Genomic DNA, 11,410 nt, shown 5'->3' with positions numbered 1-11,410 from the left:
AGTGGAAATGCTAGCAGGCTCGCAAAATGTAGGTGTTAATGAACTATTTGTTCCTTTGATGTACTCTGTCCCCCATGCTTGCCTTATTGAAACATATTCCTATAGGAATCCCCGAAGCAGTATTGTCTACCCGTTGATTATGATGATCCTTAGGATAGTCCCTTGAGATCAATATTTTATGATCAATATGTGAGAATAACAGGAATAGGTAATCGGGTAAACTAGTTGATGTGAATTATATAATTAAAATAACGTAATTATTATGGGTTGAAAACCCTGTGTGCTCACCAGTCCCCCAAGCCTGAACCACTCAGTTTCTTTGTATCACAGGTAGCGGTACGAAGACCCATGGATATTGAGTGATTTGAGGAGTTTGTAGGTCATTAGTATAAAAAGATGTTGTAAGGCCTATTAAGACTTATTTATGTTTATGTATATATATTAACAATTACATCCCATGGTTTTAAATATAAATAAAATACATTTCCTCAGAAATGTTTTGATAATAATATTATCATGTTGTGGGAACAAATTCCGCATTAAGTTTTATACTCTGAAATAAATAAAGTATAAATAAAAATTTTTAAATTTCCCGTAAAAATGAGAATGTCACAGTTGGTATTAGAGCATTAGTTTAAGCGAACTAGGAAGAATTTAGGATTTCTAGACTTCAAATTAGAATGATAAGCGATGATTGTAAGATGAGTGTCTGCTATATTTTAGGTAGTATGCCTGAAATGACACATGCACTAGCTTATTTTAGAATGATGCCTAAATTGTTTTTATGTGCTAAATGATTTATGTTAAAGCAAGCTATAGCGATAAGATGCCTTAATTTGATTTAGGTTTCCTACCTTGGATGTTATTATTTGAATACATTGGTGGTCTGTTGCCGACCTAGATTTAGACATTTTATGTGTTTAGGATTCTAAACATTTAATTATGGTATTATAATATACATATAACTTTTCAGAGTGATAAGGAGAACTGTAAGTCTAAACCTTCCGTATCATAATAAACTCTCGTATCGGTACACTGAACGTCTACTTTGGTGTATAGATCGTCATGGTGAGAACTCGAAGTAGACTAGGAAACGGAAACCACCAGCTTGAACCCCATGTGATTGAGCATATGCCTGGAATGGTACTATTAGCTAAACCTGTTACGATGGAAGGAGTCCAAGCGATGATTCAGGTTATGTTAGCCAAACAAAGGGAGTAAATAAGAAAAATGTTACGGAATAATAGGGATGAACATACGGCACCTGTTGTACAACCCGATTTGAATGAAGGACAGTATGAAGAAGGAAACTATAGTCGGACATTAGCCAAGCAGATCCACATGTTGTTAGAATGAAGCAACCAAATGAAGGAGAATATGGACTTAGATGCAAGTACAAGGATTTCATGGCATCCAATCCACTAAGTCTTTCTAGAAGCCCAACACCGGTGGAAGTCATGGATTGGATCTCCGAGATGGAGATGGTGTTCGAGAGTTGCGACTGTAGCAACAAACAGAATACTGTTCTCGCGGTCAGACAACTAAAGACTGTGGTATTAAGCTTGTGGAAGTTACTGGCTGATATCATGATCAAATGAGAAGACTACAATAATGCTCTGATCATGATCTTCAGGAGATTAACAACGAATTCCAGAATATGATGTAGGGCAAAATGAGCATCAGCGAGTATGCTGCAAGTTTTACAGAGAATATAAAGTTGGTTCCTTACTTGGTTCCAACTAAACTCTACAAGATCAACAAGTTTACTAGTGGACTACTAGCAGACTTCGGTCCAAAGGTGAAACTGGCGACTACTTTGAAAGCAGCCATCTGGGCAGCTAAGAATGTTGAGACCCTGATCAGAGAAAAGGGTCTGGAAAGAGCTGAGTCAGGAGAAAAGAGGAAGTTTGAAGGATCTTCTAGATCCAACAAGAAGAGCAGATTCTCAAAATATGGCCCAAACAATAAGAAGTTTGGGGGAAGTGGTGAAGCTAAGTGGTGTGAGAAGTGCAAGAAGAAGCACTCTGCAACATGTAGTGATGAAGTGACTTGTTTCCCATACCGTAGAATCGATCACTACTCCAATGAGTTCACATTCAAAAAGAGACTATGATACAACCGTGGAGAGGATGGGCATATTCAGAAGGATTACCCGAAGAAGAAGAAGGCTGCAAAGCCAAATGTGCCGCCAAAGCCAAATGTGTCGTCAAAGCCGAAGGAGAGAGCATTCTGGATGACTCTGGAAGCAGCGAAGGAAGAAGAAGATGTCGCTTCAAGTAATTTCCTAGTAAATGAATTGCATTCCCATATATATTGTTTGATTCAGGAGCTAATTACTCCTTTATTTCACATAAATTTGGTAGAAGACTAGTTGTGCCTATAGATAGACTAGATAGTGCTCTAGTAGTAGATGTTTCTAGTGGCAAGTTTGTACTTGTTAGAAAATGCATGAAGAACATCGTCTTTGACTTGAATGGGAATAAGTTTCACAAGAAATTGTTTCCCATTGAGTTAAACGGATTCAACATAGTATTAGGAATGGATTGGCTTAGTACGAACGATATCGAGATACTATGTAGAAAGAAGATAGTGAGAGTGAACCCTCCTGGAAGATAATCATTTGTGGTGTGTGGGGACAAACGCCGAGTAAACTCTAGAATCATCTTGATGATTAAAGCCATAAAGTTTTTTGGCTAAAGGATATACATCATATATAGAGTTCGTGATCGATACGAAGAAGGAGATGTAAATAATACCAGTAGTGTGTGACTTTCGGAAAGTCTTTCCCGAAGATCTTCCTTGATTGCCCCTAATAGACAAGTAGAGTTTCGAATAGACTTGTTATCAGGAACCACACCGATAGCAAAAGCACCATACCGATTAGCACCGCCGGAGATAAAGGAGCGTATAATGCAACTTCAGGAGTTATTGGACAAAGGTTTCATAATACGTAGTTCGTCACCCTGGGGATCTCCGGTGTTATTCGTTAAAAAGAAGGATGAAAGCATGAGAATGTGCATAGACTACAAAGACATGAATAAACAACGGTGAAGAATAAATACCCATTGCCTAGGATAGATGACCTCTTCGAACAACTCCAAGGCGCCAACTACTTTTCAAAGATTGATCTTAGGGCAGGGTTTCATCAGCTGAAGGTACGAGAGAAAGATATTGAGAAGACCACATTCAGAACAAGATATGGAAACTATGAGTTTTTGGTTATGTCATTGGGACAGCCAATGATCCAACAACATTTATAGATATGATGAATCGAGTATGTACTTTCCTCGATCAATCTATAATAGTGTTCATCGATGACATTCTGATTTACTCAAAGAACCAACAAGAGCATGGCAATCACTTGCGAGAAGTATTGGAAGTTCTGAAGAAACAGAAGTTGTATGCAAAGATTTCTAAATGTGATATTTGGAGTGGTGCAATTTTTGGGTCATGTGCGTAATCAAGAAGGAATGATGGTTCACCTAACAAAGATCGAAGCAGTGATGAAGTGGTAACAACCAAAATGTCCCACTGAGATTCGTAGCTTTCTAGGATTAGCTGGATATTACAGAAGGTTTATCCAAGGCTTTTGTTCAATATTTGCTCCATTTACAACTTTAACCCATAAAGGAGCTACCTACACATGGAGTGAGAAGCACAAAGAAGCTTTCGAAAAGCTAAAGAAGAGATCGTGTGAAGCACTAACCTTTCTTTACCCGATGGAGTTGAAGACTTTGCAGTTTATAGTGATGCATCTGGAGTTGCGTTAGGTTGCGTTCTAACCCAGAGAAATAAATTGATAGAATATGTATCTAGACAACTAAAATATTACGAGAAGAACTGTCACACTCATGATTTGGAGTTGGCATCAATAGTTTTTGCGTTAAAGATATGGAGACATTATTTTTATGGCACAAAGTGTAAACTTTACACCGATCATAAAAGTCTCCAATATCTCTTTAATAAGAAAGAGTAAACATGAGACAACGACACTGGCTAGATTTACTCAAGGATTATGACTGCGAGATAGTTTACTACCCTGGTATAGAGAATGTCGTAGGAGATGATTTTAGTAGAAAGATAAATCTAGAATGGAAAAGGCCAAGAGTGTTGAGAATTGAAATTGTCTCGACGATCCTGGAAAACATCAAGAAGGCGCATAATGAAGCTTTGGAGGGAGATAACTGGAAGGAAGAATGTTTAGGCAAAACATTAGTGTTCAGTACAAACAGCCAAGAATTAAAGGTATTCCAAAACAAAATTTGGATGCTAAAGATAGGAGGAACAAAGGATCTTCTTATGGAAGAATCTCAGAATACCATGTACTTAATTCATCCAGACAGCACCAAGATGTATAGGGATCTGAAACTGTATTACTGGTGGCTGAAAATGAAGTTCGATATTGCTAAGTATGTGGCTGAGTGTGTGACTTGCACAAGAGTTAAAGCGAATCGTCAGAAACCGTATGGGAATTTGTAACCTTTACCAGTACCCATGGGTAAATGGGAAGACATCACCATGGATTTTGTGACCAAATTAGCCAGAACGATGGAAGGTCACTACATGATTTGGGTACTCATAGACCGATCGATGAAGAGTGTGCATTTCGTAGAGACCAATGAGGGATGGTTTATGGATAAGCTTGCAAATGTTTACATGAAAGAGATAGTGAAACTTCACGGTGTTCCCTTAACAATTGTGTCAGATCGTGACAGTCGTTTTACTTCTAGGTTTTGGAAGAGCCTACAAGAACAGACGGGTACAAGGTTGTGTTTGAGTACAACCTACCATACACAGAATGATGGTCAGAGTGAAAGGACATTTCAAACACTAGTGGATATGTTGAGAGGTTGTACTATGGAATTTCCTTATAACTAGGATGAGCATCTACCCTTGGTAGAATTTTCCTACAACAATAGTTACCATTCGAGCATTAATATGACACCTTATCAAGCATTGTATGGACAGAAGTGTCGTACATCGTCTTGGCTTGAAGTTGGAGAGAAGCAGTTTATAGGTCCTGATATTGTTCATCAGGTTGCTGAGAAGTTGAAAGTGATCAGAGAAAGGATGCTAGTAGCTCAAAATTGTCAAACGAGATATGTAGATAAGAAGCGAAAACTGATTACGTTTGAAATCAGAGACCAAGTGTTGCTTAAAGTCTCAGCATGTAAGGGACTTATTTGATTTAGGAAGCAAGGAAAGCTAAGTCCAATATTCATTGGTCCATTCAAAGTTCTTCAGAGAATTGGAAACCAAGCTTACAAGATGGAATTGTCAGAAGAACTGGAAGGTATTTATAATACCTTTCATGTGTGTTATTTGAGGAAGTTCATGGCAGAAGTTCCCGATGTGATTCCGCTTACATAGTTAAGGATCAATGAGAATATGACGTTGATTGAAGAACATGGAGCAATTGTTGACCGTAAGATGAAGAAATTGCAACGTAAGATGGTTAAACTAGTGCTTGTGCAATGGAAACATACGTCTGGGCCGAACCTCACATGGGAGACAAAAATCAAAATGAGGAGTCACTACTCACATCTGTTTTCCGATGCATGATTCCGAGGACAAACTCATCCTAAGGGGAGAGAATTGTAACTCCCACATTTCTCTCTAGGCATTAATAAACTGATATAAACGTAATGGTCAACAATTGTAACCTTTATATATTGTAAATAAAGAGAATTATTGATTATTATGTGTTATATGTGTAGTTAAATGTAGTATACATGCTTAAAACAATATAATACAATGAGAATAAAATATACATCCAAAATAGATTAATAATTAGGATGAATAACCTTGATGAAAGAGGAAGTAGTCGTGATGAGGATTCCGAATGTAACATCCCAACTTTATAAAACTTTTACAAACTTATTTTTATTACAAAAACACAATGAGTAGCCATATATACAACATTTATTCTACAAAAGTCCATAAGTGTTTATAAATTTTACAATATTTTGGGATTTTACAAAATGAATACAAAACCATAGTTGAGCAGAATATCTTACATGGGGCCTCAGACTTCTATTCTATACATATTATTTATTTTTCACCTGAAGCTCCTGCACCTGAGATACATGGCATATAAAAAAATACGTAAGAAAAATATGTATAGTGAGTTACTTGGGTGTTTGACACAATAATGTTCATATTCTCGTTTGTAAATTTTTTTCTTTAATTTATATACATGTAATGTTCTGCATGAAATGCATAAACACAACAAAACGATCTATTGACAGTTTACTCCGTTAATCCTTTTTGTCACCCTAGTGTGACATACCACTCTAGCGTGGTATTTTCCCAAGATAGGAATAACAAATCAACCTATAATAGCAAAATACACCTACTTTGTGAAGGGAGGTACCACCACAGTAGAGTCTTAATCACCTTTCTGGGATTTCTGTCCGGGCCTGTACTCCATTTTTATGCAGTCGCATTCAATGTATGCATGGGCACCACTTTTCTTTTGACTCCTCAAACACACAATTGCCATGATACACTTATATATAAATTTTTATATAAAAGTTATAGTTGTTATACCATATCTCATTTATATAACAATTATAATAAAAAATATGTCAAATCATGTATAATATACCAAATATTCAAACAACCTTGAAATTTTTTTATTTAAATATAGTTGCTATATATCCCAAACGGGGAAAAAGTCGCTAAGTACTCACATTGGTAATTAGGTTAACTAACTACAAAATTCCCAGCTAGATGTTCGCTCTTTAGCTACTTTCCTAACAACTATCGGTAAAATATTCGTATTAAATATCATATAAGGTTTAAACTCATATCTCTTTTTATTTATCCTAATGATACCCTATATAACTTTTTAGTGTTACTTATACTCTAGCAAATTTTCAGAGTTCCATAAAATATACAAATATTTTATCATTGATATTGTCGGATTTGAGTGCTTTCACCAAATCACTTGACAACAATGTCGAGACTTATATTTTTAATACAAGGTCATTTCGGTATACAATCCACCAATAGCTTAGATTGTATTCAATATTATATATAATACTGATAAATTGCTTTAAAGCAAAATAATCGAGTATTAGTTACTCTATCAGTATTTGTGAAGAAACACCGCTATCTGTACCTCAATTGGACTCCATTTTTTATGAGACTATAATACGGTATGAGGGTATATGTGTATCACTATGTATATGGGTGTTTGAAAGAGTTTTAAAGTTATTCCAATCGCAGAACAACTCATATATATATATATATATATATATATATATATATATATATATATATATATATATATATATATATAAGATATCAATTCCCCTGCACATGTGTTCGGCTCATTTTAGAGCAATAATTCAACGATTCAAGTGGGCCCCACCTATCTCTTCTTGAAGCAAATTAATCTTGAAACATTTTGGCATCGACCAGACGCCACCACGTTCTACCACGCGCCGGTGGAGTGGCCGGTGGTCCGTCTGCCGTCGGTGTTGTGTGTTATTCTTTTTTTTTCAGTCAACTTCAAACACACGTAACTTCTTCATCCGAACTCCGTTTTACCCGATTCGACTCGCGTTATTTAGTATGTCATGAGCTCTTTCAAATGATGTATTGTTTGATCAATTTGGATGTCAAGAAATTAGCCTCCCACGCCTTCAAATTTGGCATATTAACTAACATTATTATTTTCTAAAAATAACGATTTTACTTTCAGTTATTCCGATAACGAATTCGATCATTTAGTACTACTTTTTAGCTATTATAGGTGTATCTCAACCCTTAACATCTATAATTTCATACCCGATTCGGTTTTAAACTCATTGTTAATTATCGACAGTTACTTATCGAATTTAGCTTTTTATCAAATTTTCGTGTTTGTATCTTCTTCGTACGAACTTCAATCTAATTGATTCTTGTTTCTATATTTTCTTCTACATCTTAACTTCATGTTAAGTTCAAGTATCGTTTCAATTGATCATATATTGTTAGAGTTCTTTAACCTAATACATGAACATCTATCATTTTATATTTTTATACTTACGTATTTCTAAGTTTTCATTTCTTATTAGGTTTTTCTCACAACTTCGATATTTCATACTCATTCATACAACCTCCGTTTTACCAAATTCTTTTTGGGTTACGTACTTTGTAATCCCATTTTCACACTACCACTTTCCAATCTTACCCATATTTTACATACGTCAGTTTACAGAAGTTCAAAATAAGACCGTTAGCCATTTATGAAACGTTCATTTTTCATTTTTTTTCTTATTTTTAGACATATTTTCCGGTTACAAATGTTCTTACATGTATTACTACATTGTCATAAATCACCTTTACGATTCCAAATCCTTACAGGATTTTTCGGGATGTTACAAATATCTACCCCTCAAAAAGATTTCATGTCACACCCCCAAACCGAAACGGCGGAAGCGTTCGGGGGTGGAGGACGTCATGTCAAGTATCACAACACATGCATTATAGTAATCAAAGTACAACAACCATTGCATTAATAATATATAATATTTTACATAAGTGTTCAAACATTAGATATTTGACATCAAAAGTAGGTAAAGTAAAAGACAAAAGACACAGCACGATATTAAGCTGTCTTCCCAAAAGGTCTGGGAGTGTACCTGTCTATTGGATTCCCTGAGAATACAAGTTATTTTGAAAGAGAGGATCAACATTTAAGCTGGTAAGTTCATAAGCATGATTAATACTCAAATCCGTTTTCTCGTTATTTGATAAAGTAAACACGTTTTTCCCCAGATAATCCTATATTTTCTGATGTATTATACGGTAAGCGAAAGAGTGAAAGTTTCTATGTTCTTAAGTGGTATACTGTGTTATAGTTTACATAAAACCGTAAAGAAAAGACGTTTTCCAATACGAAAATAGTATTCCGTATTTATACTTTTATAATATTGTGTTATAGTTTTATAAAGATAAAACTATGTGAAGTTTTACTTATTCATACACTAATCATTTTATTCAATATCAAAATGTGAGTTATCATAACCATACTTGGTGACCAAGGATCGCCTGAACACGACGTTCTTCAGGCGTCGCAATCGGTAGGAAATTTGTCACCGCAGGATTGCCGACCTAGTTGTTGCAAGCAGCTCTGGTGCGGGATTGTCAGTCCCGTATAGATCTACACACAAGTGTCGCGCTCTCCGTCCAGCAGACTCTGGTTATAATTTCAGGACTTGGGGGATACTTATAAAAGTACATGAAGGTTGCCTCACAAATGCTATATTGATGATTATGTATAGAATATTGACAAGTTGCTTATTAATAAATACTCAGTAGGTCAGTTTCATAAACTATTTAAGTTATAGTTTATATGGTTGTTTTCTGAAAAATGTTTTCTACTCGTTTTCCATTAAGTACTCTGTTTGTTTTCTGTTATGTGCTAAGAAATTTGAAACCAATGAATGAGTTCTCTAAACTATACCTATTATAGTTTAATTGTTGGTAAGAATCGGTAATACTGTTATTCCATGAAGTTCACTGTTCGTATAAAATAGTACTAAACAGTATGAAAACCCCTTTTTATTTATATAAATGTAATATTTATATAATTGTGATTAATTAGACCTTCGATTAAATAACTTTACCCAAGCCCACAACCAAACAAGGAACATGAAATGGGGTCAAATTATATATTCTAAATCTTTTGAATCCAAATTATATAATTTACACATATATAAATATGTAATTTTTGATAATTATAACAATTTAAAAACTTAAAAGACATTTAAAAGCATTTTTTTGATATTAACACAATTTTCATTGTGTTTCACCTGTATTCCCCCTAAAACAGTTAAAAATCACAAAAATGTAGGGGTATGAACTCACCTTATGTGGGTGATTCAACTGAAGATTTGATATAGGATGATAAGTTTCACGAGTGAAGTACCGAGGCACAAACGAGTCCGATTTAGCATATTAAGATATATATATATATATATATATATATATATATATATATATATATATATATATATATATATATATATATATATATATATATATATATGTATGCATTTAGTGAATCTAACCTCAAAAGTGTAAAGGAAACAATATACGGTGTAAGAAATACTTACACAAGAAGTGTTAGAATCGAAAATGGAAGCCTGAAAGGAGTTCACGGCCCAAAGATCTTGAGGATCGTGAGTTCACGGCCCAAAGATCTTGAAGATCGTGAGTTCACGGCCCATCTGGGTGTTCACTGCCCAAGAACAGCTTGTGTTCTTGAGTTTACGGCCCAACTAGCTTGAAGAATGATGAACACTTGAAGTTCTAAGTCGCTTCTAAGTTGAATCCAAGATGATTTCACAAGAAAAGCAAGGAAAGAAGGCGTTTCTGTTGGTCTAGAGGAGAGAGGTGGGTTTTTGGCTGATGATACTTGAGAGAGAATGGATGAGTTCACGGCCAGAAGTGAAGAAATGAAGATAAAATCGATCAAACACACACATATATATATATATATATATATATATATATATATATATATATATATATATATATATATATATATATATATATAGGGAGGAGTTCATGACCGAATGAGGGTTCACGGCCGAAGACTGTTCACGGCCGAAGCCTCGTTCACGGCTCCGAAGATTATTCACGGCCGAAGCCTCGTTCACGGCCACAAACCGAAGCGAGTTCACGGCTCGGATGAAGAATGATGTGAGGTGTTCTCGGTCCCTAGTGTTTCGCTTTTTAAACAAACAACACCTTCGGTACAAGGTTTATACACTTAAAACCTATTAATCTATCCATATAAGATAATAAAAGAAATGAGATTGACCTTTACACGATACGTTTGACTTTTACAAGTATAAAATTTTCGGGTTGTCACATCATCCCCCCGTTAAAAGGAATTTCGTCCCGAAATTAAGTCTAAGATATACACATGGACTAAAGGAAAAGAGGTGGATACTTATGCTTCTGATGATCCTCACGCTCCCAAGTGAATTTGGGTCCTCGCTATGCACTTAAGCGGACCCTCACTAACGGGATAGGGATTTGATTAGTCCTATCGACTTCGCTGACTAGGATTTCTACGGATTCTTCCACAAAGTTGAGGCTCTCGTTTACCTCGATCTAATTGAGTGGGATAACAAAAGTCTCGTCAGACAAACACTTTTCAAGTTAAAGACGTGCAAAGTAGGGTGTATGTTATTGAATTCTCGAGGTAGTCGGGGTCTATAAGCTACTGGATCAAATCTAGTAAGAATCTCGAATGGTCCTATGTACCTTGGATTTAGTAGTCCACGCTTTTCCAAACGTATCATGTCCTTCCAGGGTGAGACCATCACATGACGTGGTCACCAACCTGGATTTCCAAGGGTTTCCTCCCATTGAAGGTGTAGCTTTTCTGTCTGACTCTAGAAGCTTTATG

General features: G+C 35.6%; 1 protein-coding gene across 1 annotated transcript; it reads left to right on the top strand.

Annotated features, from left to right (window-relative positions):
- The first annotated feature begins 3,978 nt into the window (after positions 1–3,978).
- Positions 3,979–4,479, top strand: LOC145127074 (uncharacterized). Its single transcript, XM_079062322.1, has one exon. It carries the CDS (start codon positions 3,979–3,981, stop codon positions 4,477–4,479), a length of 501 nt encoding a protein of 166 aa, XP_078918448.1.
- The last annotated feature ends 6,931 nt before the right edge of the window (positions 4,480–11,410 follow it).

Source organism: Lactuca virosa, chromosome 7 (genome assembly GCF_052849685.1).
Source record: "Lactuca virosa cultivar CGN04683 chromosome 7, Lactuca_virosa_CGN04683_v6, whole genome shotgun sequence".
Lineage (NCBI taxonomy): Eukaryota > Viridiplantae > Streptophyta > Magnoliopsida > Asterales > Asteraceae > Lactuca > Lactuca virosa.
This window is presented reverse-complemented; position numbering and strand designations above follow the sequence as displayed.